The sequence below is a fragment of the Rhinopithecus bieti genome, unplaced genomic scaffold, assembly GCF_001698545.2.
Source record: "Rhinopithecus bieti isolate Rb0 unplaced genomic scaffold, ASM169854v2 scaffold_17971, whole genome shotgun sequence".
Taxonomy (NCBI): domain Eukaryota; kingdom Metazoa; phylum Chordata; class Mammalia; order Primates; family Cercopithecidae; genus Rhinopithecus; species Rhinopithecus bieti.
In genome coordinates this window covers 2834334-2852176 of record NW_016809834.1, presented here as the reverse complement: position 1 = coordinate 2852176, position 17843 = coordinate 2834334, and the positions used below count along the sequence as shown (strand labels likewise).

General features: G+C 34.7%; 1 protein-coding gene across 1 annotated transcript in view; it reads right to left on the bottom strand.

Annotated features, from left to right (window-relative positions):
• Positions 1–17843, bottom strand: part of ETNK1 (ethanolamine kinase 1) — a 62251-nt gene that overhangs the window by 33456 nt on the left and 10952 nt on the right. The window contains exon 2 of the mRNA XM_017890542.1: positions 7585–7844. Within this exon, the coding sequence (XP_017746031.1) occupies positions 7585–7844 (260 nt within the window). The remainder of the gene's footprint in view (positions 1–7584; positions 7845–17843) is intronic.

The following is a 17843-nucleotide window of genomic DNA, read 5'->3' as shown; positions in this document are numbered from 1 at the left end:
AGGACTGAACAAAGCATGAAAATTTTAAAGAATGATTTTAAGAAAATTAAGTTTTTACTAAAAATCGAATTCAACAAAGTTGCAGAACAGAAAATCAACACACAAAAATCAGTTGCACTTCTACACTAACGATGAACAATCCAGAAAAGAAATTAAGAAAACAATTCCATTTACGATAGCATCAAAAAGAAATAAACACTCAGGAATAACCATAATTGAGGAGGTGAAAGACTTGTAAATTGAAAAAAATTAAATACACAAATAAACAGAACGACACCCCATGTTTATGGACTGGAAAACAATATTGTTAATATTTCAATACCACCAAAAGTAATCCACAGATTCAGCGCAATCTCCATCAAAATCCCAAAGGCAATTTTGCAGAAAAGGAAAAATCTATCCTAAAATTCATGGACTCTCAAGGGACCTGACAGTCCATGACACTGAAAAAGAAAAGTTGGAAGTCTTACACTTCCTGACTTCAACTTATTACACAAAGCTACTGTAATCAAAACAGTGTGATGCTGTCATCACAGCATCACAGTGGAGTTCTGTCAGTTCCAGCACGTGTGTCCCCTTTGCAAAAAGGAAAATTACGTTTTGTAAGAGACCCCAAATCAGGGTCTCATATAAACCCTGGGATAAAACTGTTAGAAATGATATTATTATTCATTTATTTTAAAATACGTGTGACCCCTCCTAAATCATCTGTTTCATTTGTTTAGTAAATATTTCTAAGACATAATATTCTGTTGACATAGATCACCCCTTGTGTTTCATGTAACACAGATTGTATCTTTCTTCAAGCTTTTTGTTTCCCCCTTCTCTGAAGTTTTAATATAATATATATAGTATATAAAGAAAAACATATAGATGAATGGAATAGAGCAGAGAACCCAGAAACAAATCCACAATTATACAGTCAAACAGTATTCAACAAGGGTGCCAAGAACCTTAAATGAGGAAAGGACAACAAATCGTACTGGGAAAACTAGACATCCACATCCAGAAGAATGAAGCTGGACCCTTTCCTTATACCATACACCTTATACGAAAACGAACTCAAGAGGGACCAAAGATCTAAACATAAGAACTAAAACTATTAAAACGCTCATGAGAAAACAGGGGGAAAGCTTCATGACACTGGATATTTGGCAATGATTTCTTGGCTATGACACCAAAAGCACAGGCAACAAAAGTAAAAATAAATTCTACCACATCAAAATGAAAAACTATGCATCAAAGGACACAATCAACAGACTGAAAAAGCAACCTGCAGAATAAGATAAAATATTTGGAAATCATGTATTTAACAAGGAGTTAACATTCAGAACATATAACAAACTCCCACAACTCAACAACAAAAAATAACAACCCCATGAAAAAATAGGTAAAGGACCTGAATAGGTGTTTCTCCAGAAAAAGTAAACAAATGGTCAATAAGCGTATGTTCAACATTACTACTCATCAGGCAAATGCAAATCAAAAGCACAATATGATACCACCTCATATCCACTAGAATGGCTACTATAAAAAATAAAATAACTGTTGGTAAGAACGTAAAGAAATTGGTGCCCTTGTGCACTGCTGATGGGAATATAAAACAGTGCAGCTATTACAGAAAACAGTATGGTGGTTCCTCAAATAATTAAAACCAAAATTACCATATGATCTAGCAATTCCACTTCTGGGCATTTATCCAAAAGAACTGAACGCAGGGTATCAAAAACATATTTACATATCCATGTTCACAGCAACATTATTCACAACAGCCAAAAGTGACTAGCCCATGTTTATTCATGCATGGATGAATAAACAAAATATAGTATATAAATACAAAGGAATATGATTAAGCCTTGAAAAAAAAGAAAATTCTGACACATGCTACACAACATAGATGAACCTTGAAGTGTTCATGCTAAGTGAAAGAAGCCAGTCACAAAAAGACAAACATTACATGATTCCACTAACATGATATACCTAAGTAGTCAAATTCCTAGAGATAGAAGGTAGTGATGGTTGCCAGGGGCTGGAGGAAGGAAGGAAGATTTGTCGTTTAAAGAGCATAGAATTGGCCAGGCCTGGTGGCTCACACCTGTAATCCCAGCACTTTGGGAGGCCAAGGTGGGCAGATCACCTGAGGTCTGGAGTTTGAGACCAGCACCTGGCCAACATGGTGAAACCCTGTCTCTACTAAAAAATAAAATAATTGGCAGGACGAGGTGGTGGGCACTAAAAAATACAATAATTGGCAGGGCGAGGTGGTGGGCACTAAAAAATACAATAATTGGCAGGGCGAGGTGGTGAGCACCCGTAGTCCCAGTTACTTGGGAGGCTGAGGCAGAAGAATTGCTTGAACCTGGAAGGCAGAGGTTGCAGTGAGCCGAGATTGCACCACTGTACTCCAGCCTGGCTGACATGGCAAGACTCTGTCTCAAAAAAAAAAAAAAAAAAAAAAAAAAAAAAAAATTTAATTTTAACAAAAAAAAANAAAAAAAAAAAAAAAAAAAAAAAAAAAAAGATAGAATTGTAATTTTACAAGATAAAAAAAAAAATTTCAGGAAATTAGTTGCACAACCATGTGAATGTAATAACACTACTGAGCTGTACATGTTAAAAAACGGTTAAGATGGTGACACAAGAGCCAGGAAGAAATTATTTAGGCAGATAGTGAAGGTAAAGGAGTTATCGGTAAGGGCTCCCTTTTAATAGAAAGCAGCCCCCAAATCACTTCTAACTAAGAGTGGCCTGAAAATTCAAGCTGCAGACATAGATAAGCAAGCTAGAAGCTTGCATGGGTAAATGCCGGCAGCTGTGCCAATAGAAAAGGGCTACCTGGAAGCCAGGTATGTTCAACATGGAGCCTGCTCCATCTTCTCTTTTCTTTGTCATCATGTGTCCAGTAAAAGAAGCAGGCAACATGGCACTGGCCAGGTAGAGAACCATCTGCATAATAAAAGATTAAAGTGGGGCCACCAGCTTCTACATGCTTTATGCAAAAGGCACACCTGGTCCAACCAATCTTTTGTGCCCTATGCAAATCAAACACTGCCTCCTCCAGTTAATCTATAAAACCCTGTGCGTTTCAGCACAGAACTGGCAACCCATTTTCTCTGGGACCCCTCTCTGCACAGAGAGCTCTTCTCTTTCTTTTGCCTATTAAACTTGCGCTCTTAATCTCACTCTGGTTGTCTGCATCCTAACTTTCTGTAGCTGTGGGACAACCAACCTCAGGTATTACCCCAGATAAAAATGCTGCTTCAATGGTAAATTTTATGTTGTATTTACCATAATCAAATTTTTCCAGAACTATAAACAAATCAAATTTTATTAACTAAATAAAATGCTCATTGAAAAGAAGAGTTCTTAAAACACTTTAATCAAGTGTACAATTGTTTTCTATTAGCAAATATCATATACAACAGAAAACACTACATTTTGTATTTCCTACTTAAAACATTATTTTTAAATGTTTCTTTTTTATATAATATATTTGCTGACACAAAACATAAGCAAATCAAATCCAACAATGTATAAAAATAAACTATACACTGTGACCAAGTGGGATTATCTCAGGTATACAAGGCTGGTTCAATATTTGAAAATTAATTAATGTAATTCATTACATTAACAGACTAAAACAGAAAAATCACACGAACCTATCAACATGTGCAGAAAAAGCATTTTGCAAAATCCAGCACCCATTATCATAAAAACTCAGCAAACTAGGAATAAAGAGACAGTATCTTCAATCTGATAAAGAATATCTACAAAAAAACTACAGCTAACATCCTACTTAATGACAAATAATTTGAAGATTTCCCACTGAGATCAGGAATAAAGAAAGAACATAACTTTTTAACCAATCCTTCTTAACACTGTACTGAAAGTCCTAGCTAATGCATTAAGACAAGAAAAAAAAAAAAAAAAAAGAAGTAGACAACATGATTTTCTATGGAGGAAATCTAAAAGAATGGACCAAAAAAACCTCCTGGAATAAGCAATTATAGCAAGCTTGCAGGATAAAAAAAAATATGAAAGTCAATTGCTTTCCTACATAACAGTAATGAATAGTGAAATTTGAAAATAAAATGCACTCCTTTTACAGTAGCACCCCCCAAAATAAAATACTTAGGTATAAATCTAACAAACTATGTACAAGATCTATATGAGGAAGACTATAAAACTACGATAAAAGAAAGCAAATAACTAAATAAGAGATATTCCATGTTCATGGATAAAAAGACTCAATACTGCCAAGATGTCAGTTCTTCCCAATTTGATCTACAGATTCAGTGCACTTCCTACCAAAATCCCAGCAAGTTATTTTGAGATATTGAAAAACCGATTCTAAAGTTTACATGAATACTGTATCCCAAATATACACAATTATTATTTGTCAATTAAAAATAAATTCTTAAAAAGTCAATTTTAAAATGTAAAAAATAAAGTTTATAGAGAGAGGCAAAAGGCCCAGAATAGCCAACACAATATTGAAAGAGAAGAACAAGCTGGAGGACTAACACTACTTGACTTCAAGACTTACTATAAAGTTATAGTAATTAAGGTAGTGTGATATCTGCAAAAGATTAGACTAACAGATGAAGAAACAGAATACAGAACCCAGAAATAGACCCACATAAATACAGTTAACTGATTTTTGAAAAGGAGCAAAGGAAATAAAATGGAGAAAAGACAGACTTTTCAATAAATTGTGCTGAACAACTGGACCTTCACACGCAAAAACATGAATCTAGACATATACCTTACACTTTCATTAAAATTTTGTCAAAATGGCTTACAGACCTAAATGTAAAATCCAAAACTAAAACTCTGTGAGAAGATAACATAGGAGAAAATGTAGATGACCCTGGATTTGGCAATGACTTTTAAAAAACGACAACAAAGGCATGATCCATGAAAGGAAGAACAGATAAGATGGACTTCATTAAAATTAAAACTTTCTACTCTGCAAAAGACACTGTCAAGAGAATAAAAAGATAAAGCACAGACTGGAAGAAAATATTTGCAAAACTCATATCCAATAATGGATTATTATCCAAAATACACCAAACAGCTCTTAAAATTCAGCAATAAGAACACAAACAACCCAATTTAAAAATGGACCAAATACCTTACACAGATGAGTAAATAAGCACATGAAAAGATATTCTATATTACATATCAGGGAAATGCAAACAAAAACAATAAGATACCTATACATTTATTAGAATGGCCAAAATTCAAAACTCTTACAACACCAAATGCTGGTGAGGATGTGGAGCAACAGCAACTCTCAGTCATCACTAGTGGAAATGGAAAATGGCACAGCCATTCTGGGAAACAGTTTGGTGGTTTATTACAAAACTAAACACACTCTTACCATACAATCCAGCAATCATGCTTGTCAGCATTTACCCAAAGGAGTTAAAAATTTGTATGTCTACATTAAAATCTGCAGAGAGATTCTTAGAGCAGCTTAATTCATAGTTGCTAAAACTTGGAAGCAACCAAAATGTCCTTCAGTAGTTGAATGGACAAAATAGATTTGGTGTACATCCAGTGAAATATTATTCAGCACCCTGAAAAGAAATCTGCCAATAAGCCATAAAAAGACATGGAAGAAACAAATGCGTATTACTGAGTCAAAGAAGCCAATCTAATGAGGCTACTTAACTTAATGACTCCAAATATATGACATTCTGAAAAAGGCAAAACTGTGAAGCAGTAAAAAGATCAGTGGTTGCCACTGGTTAAGGGGAAAAGAGGGATGAATAGGCAGAGCACAGAGGATTTTTTTAGAGCAGTAAAACTCCTCTGTATGACACTACTAACAGTGGATACGTGCATTATATATTTGCCCAAACTCACAGAATGTACATCACCAAGAGTGTACCCTAATGTAAACTGTGGACTTTGGGTGACAATGGTATATCAATATAGGTTTGTGTATTATAACAAAAGTACCACTCTGATATTCATAATGAGGGAGGATGTCTGTGGAGGATGTATCAATAAAAAATATATCTTTAAAAAGATCTAAGTAGAGAAAAATAAACAAAGCCTTTGGCATTTTGGAAAGGAATAATATATAAGTAGATCTAACCAAAACGCATAGAAAAGGACACTTTTACTGAAAACATGTTTATAACATTGTATCAAATACCAAAGTCAGCCTTGACAAACCTTCATTGTTCTTGATCAAAAACCATAATAATTTTTTCTATTTGAGGTTACTGAAAAAGATAAATCATGTTTTACTCTCTGCTTTAGTTACAAGGAAACTCATGTGGCCTTTCTCTAGGAACTTCATGAAATATGTTTTTGTATATATACAAAACCAGCTTTGGGGGGGATCCAATTTATGCATCTATTCATTTTTACTGCTGTTATATAGGTATTTGCCAACCACTGTGAACAAGATTGAGGATTTATAAATACATGCAAGCCTAAAGACTACCAAACAATTGATATACAGTAAACACAAATGTATTAATCAGAATCTCTTAATACATCTAAAGATCAGACTCATGTAAAAGAAGAAAATATATGTAATGGCTAAAAACTAGGGTTTGAACAGATTTCTATGCCAAAATATTTTAATATATTATTTGATATAGGTTTACAATAGGTAAGTGATACTGGTACATTCCATTTTTACCAGTGTATTAACTTAGCAATTCTTAAACTACGATCAGGGAGCCCCTGGCCATCCAAAAGCCTTTCAGGAGTTTTGTAAAGTTGAAACTATTTTCACAAGATGTTATTTACCTTTCTCACTCTCATTCTCTCACAAGTGTATAGTGTAGTTTTCAAGAGGTTACATGATATGTGATAATTTCATCACAATGATAGCTAACAGGACATGCACTTGATATTCTTTTATTCTAAAAAATTTGTTTTAGTATCTAATATGGCAAATATTGATAAACGTTAATCAAATATTAAAACAAAGCTCTTTGGGCACTCAGCCTCAAAGAGCTATAAAGAGGTCTTGAGACCAAAATGGTTGCGAACTGCTGCTTTAACCTATGAAGTAACCTGCTGTTTTCCAATCAAGACCATTTTCTAGAGTTTTCAAGAGCAGAAAGAGAATTTTTAACGTTGGCAATTTTGGAAAAATGATCAAGCATATATGATATTATTCTTTATCGAAAACACAATAATAATGAACAACTTAAAGAACAAAGAATTGTTAACCAAATTCATAAAATTGTACTAAGCAAGAACTCTGAAAACATGAATAATTAAGTAATAAGCAATCGTTAGTAACAAATGTATAACACTTCAACTCAAATACTAACTAGGAAAAACTAAGCAGAAGCCTCGACTCTCTGCAGCTGGTTAATCCAGAAGCTCTTGTAGTTTTTCCTTTGCAAAGAGTCAATGACGAGAACTGCAGATATAAAGAAATTTACTTCTTTCTTTTAGGGAAAACAAGAACAAAACAAAACCCTAGCTAAAGAAAGTTTCTAAGTTAACCAAATAGTTGTTCAAACAAAGAGAAGGTAATTTTAAAAAATATTTCCTTAATGCACTTAAATGCCCATATTTTTCAAAAGGAAAAATTCAGAAAAAATGTACCTGAAAATGGCTGGATTGCAGACATGCTTTGGATCCAATGCTTCTCCTTGTATAAACTCATAGCATAGTCCATTATTGAAGGTACAGTAGAGTTGTGGTGCACACCCATGAGCCTGCAACACTCGAAAACTCTTTACCTCCTCATCTCGATCGACTAATAACTCAGTCTTATTGCCATAAATTCTCACCAGGACTACATCCTCCATGGTATTTCCCACGTAACAGCCAATAAGTTTATTTGTGATTCCGTCTGTGAAGAGCTGCCAAAAATAAAAATTAAAAATGGGGAAAAAAAGGAATTATCTATCTTTACAGAATAGGAGATAAATTGAAAATCATGAGTTAAATACTTATTAAAGAAAATGCCAACTTCTTAACATAAAAGAACCATCTTTGAATACAATTTTATCTAACATCTATAATTTTAATTCTATATTTAAACTAAGAGGACAACTAATGTTAATATGTTGCCCTTAATTCATATAACATGCCTTCCCTGATCCCAAGTGTTAATTATTCACTGTCTTCAGTATTTCTATATAACTTCTTTGATACACACCATTTCTTACAGTCCACCTTGTATCACAATCTTTTCACATCTGTGTGTGTGTATGTGTATGTGTACACATACAGGGAATCTCTCCTATGTCCAACAGATTGGAAAGTCTCTGAGAATGGGAACACTGCCCTATTCCTGGTATGGTTCATTACTTATAGAAGTCCTTAACAACATTCATAGACTTGTTAATAAATATACAAATATAATCTACCATAATTTAATTATGGCAAATCTCCAACTTACTAAAAACTCAATTTTAAATATTAATTTTAAAGACTGTCTAACATAACACGCATTAAACATTGTGTTATGCACTCAGGGTATAACAGTTTTGACTATTATAATTTAACCGCTATGGCTATAAACAAAAACACAACCTTACAGAAAGATAGAAGAGATAAGTAGAGATTTCTATGGTATTTTTTAAATGAGACTTTGGGGCTTGTCAAGACTTTTAAGTACTTCAAATCCTTTTTTAGATCTGAGCACAGAAGGTATATTTCAAAAGGAAACAGGTGATTAGCAATACTAATTATAAAAGTCTACTAAAAATTATAATTTTCATTTTCCTCTGTATTAATCTGACACTAGAACTAACACTTCACTTCTATTATAATTCAGAACTTTTGGAGGCTCCCAAGTGGAACAAAGGGAGAAAAGAAGAAAGCGAAAGCAAGAATTCAGGATATTTTTTCCATGTCAACAGGGCAAGAATAGGAAAAAAGAACAGAAGTTTTACAAGTATGTATACACATTTAATTAATGCTTGAGAAAGAGGGTAAATATTTCTATCTCAATTAGATTGATATGATATTAAATGACATATAAAAAAAGATGTGAAACTATTTACTAAAACTATTAATAATATACAACTAACCAGTGCTGAGATAATGGTTTTTATTATACATAGGTCTTAGCTGTTACCTTTATTCATATAATGCAGTAAAACTTTATGAACTAGTATAAAGGGACTTATTTTGAGTATCCCCATTTTTTAGATATGTGCATACTAGTGTTGCTTTCCACCTAGATTTCAAAAACACTGTATGAAAGACACTGTCAGGAAGTATATATACTTATAATGAGTATTTTTTATCATAATCGTAATTTTATTAAAATCTACATTGAAAAACATGTTATTTCTTATCACAATGCCACTATCAATTCACACATGCTGTTCTGTAACTTCTTCAGATGTCACAGATAAAATATTTCAAATACGGTAATAAAGATTGAGAAACCCTTTAACATTCTGAAATGCTTATAATGAATGAAACTCTGGGCTCCTCAAACTCCATAAATCATCATCTCCATTTTCTGAATCTTCACAGCAAATAGTAGGTGCTTAATACTCAATACTAGGTGCTTAACACTAGAACTCATATAGTTACCAACATTAATGTCTTCGTCTAGCTTATAAAAATTGCATTCTCTTGTTCTTGCCTATAATGATCAAACATATCCCTAAATTGACCATGCTATATTATACATTTATTTGTGCAAACAGAAAAAGATGTATACATTTAAGGGCTAGAGACAGATATGATTACTCAATACAGATTACTGAACACTAATCAAACATATATAAAGATGACACAGTGTCACAACTCCAATGACCCTGGCCCTAACTTTCTGTATTGCACAACAGCTACATAATTGGCAATGAAATGATAGGCAAAGAAACCTCTGGAATAAAAAGATATGTGAATAATATAATTCCACATTTATCAAAATATTTTATGTATAAAGATTTATTTGTCTACAAAGATACTAGGTAGTTTAAATCTTGTTTCTTTATTTTTTTGTTTCTCTATAAGTAATTTAACCTTTTATCTTTTGGCTTATGAATGTTCACTAACTTGTATTTTTACAGCAATGAACCTGGTTTACTAGTGGAAAAATTAGTAGCAAAACAATGGCCTGGCACTCACTAGGCCTTGAAGTCATGCTGAACATAAATAGTTTTACAAAACATCAATATTCAACATCAGATGAGGTCACTCTGTGATTATAATGGATCCAGAAAACAACAAAACCACTCTGTAATCATGTCTGAAGGTAGAAAAAAATACGAACTTTGTCCAAATGACAAAAATTACCAAATATCTCCTTATCCTGGCTAATATGAGTGACTGCTGCTCTTTTCCAGTCAAACTTTGGCCCTGCTTCATTTCTTCAGCCTTCTAGGTAAGATTAAGATACCCCTAAGTCATAGACTTACCCCACTTCCTTCCTGACAATATCCAATCCAGAGAATACCCTGTTTACCTCGAACCCTCCACCAAATCACCAGACAAATCCCCACCATTCTTAATGATGTAGTTCTCCCTTACTGCAGTGAGTTAATAAACCCAACTTCTTCAGCTACAGGTGAGTTTCTACCGGTCTCTCACTAGAGAACAATGACTTCAGTTTAAAGAGGTACAGGTAATACTTACCTTTGCATTGTTCCCACCTCATATATAAACCACAAGTAACTCAATGTGCTGAACCATCAAAAATATGCTATTAAAATATACTATACACACTCTAGCTATGTATACTATCTTAAATATATACTAGAAATATAAAATTCCTCCTCAGTAGAGGTGAGACAAAATATAAATCTTAGTGAGCTCCTTTTAATGGGGCTTATCCTGCACTATTTGTCAAGTATTTCAGATGGCAGTAGTTGAGAAGATGAGCTTCAGAGCCAGAGTTTGAGTTTGAAACCAAGCTCTGTTACATACAAACCGAGTAAACTTAGGCAAGTCACTTACCCTCTGTGTGTCTCTATCTCATATATAAAATCAGTATATTAGAATCTACTTCTTGCATTGCTCGGAAGATTAATATGTTATATACATAAAAGTACTTAGAACAGTGCTTGGCACACAGTAAGCTCATAAATGTAGCCAATGATACATTTAAATTTCAATACAAAACAGCAAAATAATGTTGAAATTATAAAATAATTAAGACTAAAATATATGCTAAAACAATATTTAAAAACAATATTTTCAACATGTCTCTAAAAGTAGCTTAAATCCAAATAGTTAAATGTTAAATATCATTTTGGGCAAATTCTCTTTCACATCTAAAAAAAAAAAGCCTTTCAATTTAGTTAGAAATGCCATTCAATGTTACTCTCTCAAGTTAGTATTACCCTATATGCATTTGGTTTTGCAAGACGAATTATATCCCGTTAAACTTTAATCCCTAAAATGTATACTACTAAGCTAGTAAATTTAGCTACTAATGACTTCTAATCTTTAGTTTAAATATTAACAGCTTTTAAATACTAGGAAAATTAATAATGGATTCTCAATTTGTTCTCTGCTTTACCTCATCACGTAATTTTTAAAAACAACATCTATATTGGTTAAGAATACAATTTCAACTTACCCTTTAACAAATTCCAACAACCCAGGAGTCTATTTTTTAACTGCTTAATATTGATGAAGTTATCAATGTTACTCTGAAAATTGGCAATTAAGTAGAATTAAGCATTTATCCTACATTTTATGTAAAACACATTTCGTAATATCCAAACCGCTCTAATTAATGAGAGAAAGTTATCTACCAAAGAATTCCAGTTGACAAATGTGGAGGATACAACAGAAAAAGTATTCAGGAAGCAATCTTCAATGAATAAGACCATTAGATGAAAGATTGACAGGTAATTTTATAATGGTAGGAGTCATTTGTCACCTCCTGATTTCATGAAACAACCTGACATGTTATACCTTCTGATGTGATGCAATATGAAATACACTGCACTACCCATGATTTGAAATCTAATCAAGCTTCTAGATCTTCTCTCTTTTTTTTTTTTTTTTTTTGTGACAGAGTCCCGCTCTTTTGTCCAGGCTGGAGTGAAATGGTGCAATCTCGGCTCACTGCAACCTCCACCCCCTGGGTTCAAGTGACTCTCCTGCCTCAGCCTCCCAAGTAGCTGGGATTAAGGCACCTGCCACTACACCTGGCTAATTTTTGTATTTTTAGTAAAGACAGGGTTTCGTCATGTTGGCCAGCCTGGTCTAGAACTCCTGATCTCAGGTGATCCACCCGCCTCGGCCTCCCAAAGTGCTGGGATTCCATGTGTGAGCCACGATGCCCAGCCAGATCTTCCTATTCCTAAGAAACACCACATGGCTGGCCACAGTGGCTCATGCCTATAATCCCAACACTTTGGAAGCCAGGAGAATCACTTGGGGTCAGGAGTTCAAGACAACACTGGCTAATGTGGTAAAACCCCGTTTCTCTAAAAAAAAAACACCACAAAGAAGAACAACAAAAAATATACAAATCCAGAATGTGAGTCTTTCCACACAAATGCCCCACCAATAGTCAATAGCATGGCAGTCTAGTTTACAGAGGCTTATGAAACACACAGATGTATCTAGTTTGTTTCCTAATTCAAACAAATATGTCTAAAAATATTTTTTGAGGTAAAATTGTATTATGAACTGGCTATTAAACAGTACTTAGATATTACTACTAATTTTGCTCAGTGTTATAATGGTGCTGTGATCATGTAAAAAAATTTTTTTTATGTTTACAAATGCATACTGAAATACACAAAGACAATGACAAGGTCTGACTGAGATTTGCTTTAAAATACTTTAAAGGGGTTAAAAACCAAATGAAGCAAATATGGATTCTGGATAATATACGAATATTTTATTCTCTCAATTTTGAGTATGTTAGAAAATTATAGTTTTTAACTTGCATGATACAACTAATCAAAGTGTAATTGAGGAACTCTAGAGCTTGTATTAGAGAATTACAAAATAAAAAAGCATCAAGGAGAAATTCTAGAGTTTCTATTAGAGAATTACATAATATAACATTGCACAAGTATGTAAGATTCACTTGCTAGCAGATTCCAAAACAAATAAATGATAAAACTTAAAGACAGGCCAGGCATGATGGCTCATGCCTGTGATTCCAGCACTTCAGGAGGCCGAGTCAGGTGGATCACTTCAGGTCAGGAGTTCGAGACTAGCCTGGTCAATATGGTGAAACACTATCTCTACTAAAAATACAAAAATTAGCTGGGTGTGGTGGTGCATGCCTGTAATTCCAGCTACTCACGAGGCTGAGGCAGGAGAATCAGTTAAACTCAGAAGGCAAAGGTTGCAGTGAGCCAAGATCGCTCCACTGCACTCCAGCCTGGGAGACAGAGTGAGACTCCGTCTCAAAAAAACAAAACAAAACAAAACAAAACACACCTTAAAGACAGGTTAAAAAGGGGGAAAAGGCCGGGCGCGGTGGCTCACGCCTGTAATCCCAGCACTTTGGGAGGCCGAGGCGGGTGGATCACAAGGTCAGGAGATCGAGACCATTCTGGCTAAGACGGTGAAACCCCGTCTCTGCTAAAAATGCAAAAAATTAGCCGGGCGCTTGGCAGGCGCCTGTAGTCCCAGCTACTCGGGAGGCTGAGACAGGAGAATGGCGTGAACCCGGGAGGCGGAGCTTGCAGTGAGCCGAGATCACACCACTGCACTCCAGCCTGGGTGATGAGAAAGACTCCATCTCAAAAAAAAAAAAAGGGGTGGGGGGAGTTAAAAGGTCCAAGTGTTATGGGACGGAAAAATATATTATGCGGCCACGTAGCCCACCCACTTCTAGAGGCCAACTTCTCCTTTCCTTCCCTGCCAAATTTCTTGCAAGAGAATTTTGTATTCAATTATTTCCACTTCCAAACCTACCATCTGCTTTTTTTGGTAATTTTTATTTTTATCAATCAACAGTAGACCTCCCGCTAAACTACTTTTCAACTCTCATGCTATTCAATTCCTTATTTTTAAATACCATTTTTAAACTGCTTTTCTGTAAAGTCTACACATTATCTGAGACTTCTTATGAGATTGAGCTTTCTTATTTTCTTCACACACATATTCTCTCTCTCTCTCTCTGTCACTTCTCCTATCTTCCTTTACCCGATATAAGTATATCAGATTTTTTATTTTATCAATCTTCAATTACACTATTTTGTACACATCCTTCTAAACCCCAACATGAGATATACTGTAAATTTCCTTTCTGGATAGTTTGTTTCCTCTTTAACTAATAACTGGCTTATTTTCTCATTTGCTTACTTTTTTATATACCTATTTGTACTCTCTATATTAGTGACTTTCAAATTGGGCTATAAAGCCCTCAAGGAATGGGAATGGGAATCCAAGTGAGCAAAAAAGCTCTGCTATATCCCCAGCACATACAAACGAACATGTGCGCATATACTACACTACCACCATCTTGCCCTCGTTTATTTCACATATACATGACACTTGGGGACAAGATTTTATTTAAACAAAGAATTCTAACCCTATAGAAAAGGCTGAAAATCACTGATAAAAATCATCTAATGGGCCACTTTCACTCTTGGCCAAGGCAAAGTAATGGGGACAGGATTTACCCTTTTACTTGAAACAATCTCTCTCCCACAAATAAAAACCAGACAAAACATATGAAATAACAATTTTTAAGACAATGGACTTTAGAGAGAACAGTGATTCCTGAGGGATGGGAAACAAACAATATGAACTCTATGACTGCCCCAGCTTAATGTCTTGAGAGAATTCTCAGGTCCCAGCAAAGGGAAAGAGAACCCAGATGGAGCTTGTATGGACTTCATTAATTGAGATAAACTGAGCATCGGAGGATATCAAAACAGCTAGAGTATGCAGGACAGAGTAGTAAAGCGGAAAGACAGGGAGACAGACAGAAAGGAGACGGCACTCTAGAGGATCTGTAAACGGCCCCACTATATCCCCTTGGTATCCGAGGGGGATTCATTCCAGGACCCCACCCCCACAACAACGCCAAAATCTACAAATGCTCAAGCCTGTTAAATTTTGTTTTAAATTTTTTTGTTCATATTATTTTACAGGTTCTGAAAGTCTGTTATATAGAATGATGTAGTATTTGCACATAACCTATTTATATTCTGCCACATACTTTAAATCATCACTAGATTACTTACAATACCTAATACAGTGTAGATGCTATGTAAATAGTTGTTATACTGTATTGTTTAAGGAATAATGACAAGAAAAAATATCTACAAGTGTTCAGTACTGAAACAACCATCTTTTTTTTCTCTTAATATTTTCAATCCGCAGTTGCTTGAATCCACGGAGGCAGAAGCCATGGATATGAAAGGACAACTCTATATGCTGCTTACAAAAGATACAGAGAAGAAAGCTGATGTAGCTAGCTATCTCATAACAGATAAAATAGACCTTAATGAAATATTACTAAAGGAGGGACATTTTATAATGACAAAGGGATTGATCCACCCAGAAGATATAAAAATTCTAAATGTGTATGCATCCAACAATACAACTTCAAAAGATACAGAGCAAAAACTTACAGAATTAAACAAATCCCATAATAAATGTAGGAAATTTGAGCATACCATTCAAGACCTCAATTTTAATTTTTTTTAATGTTTATAGATTACACTATTTTTTTACAAGACCTCATTTTTTTGAGCTGAGAAAAATCATTATGTAATAAGAGCTCCAAACAACAAAATTAAAAATCCAACTTAACTGACATACACAGAACCCTACACTCAACAACAGAATATTCTTTTTCTTATCTTTTTTTTGAGAGGGTCCCACTCTGTTCACCCAGGCAGCAGTGCAGTGACAAAATCACAGCTCACTGCAGCCTCAACCTCCCAAGCTGAAACAATCCTCCCACCTCAGCCACCGGAGTAGCTGGGACTAAGGCGTGCATCACCACGCCCGGCTAAGGTTTTGCATTTTTTTGTAGAGATAGGGTTTTGCCATGTTGGCCAGGCTAATCTTGAATTCCTGGAGTCAAACAGTCTGCCCACCTCAGGCTCCCAAAGTGCTAGGCCGTGCCTGGCCAAGAACATACTTTCTTTTCAAGGCTACACAAAACATTACCAAAACTGACTATGGGCTTCATTATAAAGCAAGCCTCAACAAATATCAAAGGATTAAAATCACTTAGAGTATCTTCTCAAACTACAGTGGATATGAGTTAGATATCAATAACATACATACCAAATAAAACCGGTTAAGATAATAAATTTTTATGCTTTTATAACAATTTTTTTAAAAAATTAAATATGCATCAACTCAATGGAAATGAATCAAATACACATGCAAAATAAGTGAGATAAAGAAAAAACACTACAATGGCAATTAGAAAACATTTTGAACTAAATGATAATAAACACATATTGTCAAGCAAGTGGTTATCTGTCACCTAATATCAACAGTAGAAGTCTTAGAACTTCTTTCTGTTCATTGTTTCTTGGTATCATAGTCACCAAAGAAAACACGATGCGCAGTCAAGCACTGCATGGAACAACGCTTTACTCACAGAGAGAGGAGACAAAGCAAGATCAGCTTCAGTAATGGGTGTTGGTCTCCCATGGTGAGCAAGTTCCTCCCAGCAGCTGATGCCAACAACTGGCCTACACAAACCCCTCCTGGGCTAGAGCAGACCAAACCCACCCCTCCATCCCCTCCCCAATGGGGAGACACTGTAGGTGAGCCAAGTGACATATGACATACATGCTGAAGCAGAGCAAAGTAGTACACACAGAGTCTAAAACCGGAAAAAATATTCCCACACAGGAAAAAATAGGTCCAGCACAGGCTGTGAGGACTCTTATCTCTTGGTAAGAAAGTGTTTCAGGCCCAAAGCCCACTTCTATTTGGTGAGAAGGGATGGAAAGGCTGTGTGCATGAGACTGCCTTTCCCAACGCAAGTCAAGACTTCTGGATACTTACAAAGACATGTAATGAATAATATATTAGAAATTTAAAAGGCAAAATATTAGTGCTTCCAGCTCAAGAAGCTAGAAAAATAACAGCTAATTAACCTTCGAAAACAAAAAAAGGATTAGGAAGGAAATAACGAAGAACAAAACTATCAATAAAATAGAAAAACTCAACAGTCAAAAACTCAACTTCAAAAGTTTGAGATGTGATAGCTCATGTCTGTAATCCCAACACTTTGGGAGGCCAAGGTGGGCAGATTACTTGAACTCAGGAGTTCAAGACCAGCCTGGGCAACATGATGAAATTCTATCTCTACAAAATAAATAACTAAATAAATAACTAAATACAAAAATTAGCTGGGCATGGGGCGAGCACCTGGTTGAGGCTGTAGTGGGCCATGATAGCACCACTGCATTCAATTCTGGGCAACAAAGTCACATCCTGCATCAAAACAAAAATTGTTCTTTGAAAAGATTAACACAGTTGATAACTTCTTAGCAAAATGTATGAAGACAATAATGCAACACAAATGATAAAGAAATGAACTTCACTACAGACCTTACACATGTATTATTAAAAGCAACTCTTCTCTTCCAAAAATAGAAAAAGAAGAAATACCTCCGAACTTGGTACCAAAACTTGTCAAGGACATTATAAGAAAGGAAAATTACAGACCAATCTCTTTCATAAGCAGAGTTGCAAAAATCCTAATCAAAATATTAGCAATTGATACAATAATAAAAAAGAGAATATATACAACCAAATAGGGTTTTCTCCAGGAATGCAAAGGTTACTTAACATTTAAATTTTTTTAAAATCAAAGTAATTCACCTCAATAAGAGAAAAATTAAGAAAAATCTTATAATCATCATGAAATGCAGAAAACACATTTGGCCAAATTCATCATTCATGATGAAAATATTTAACAAACTAAGAATAAAAAGAAACTT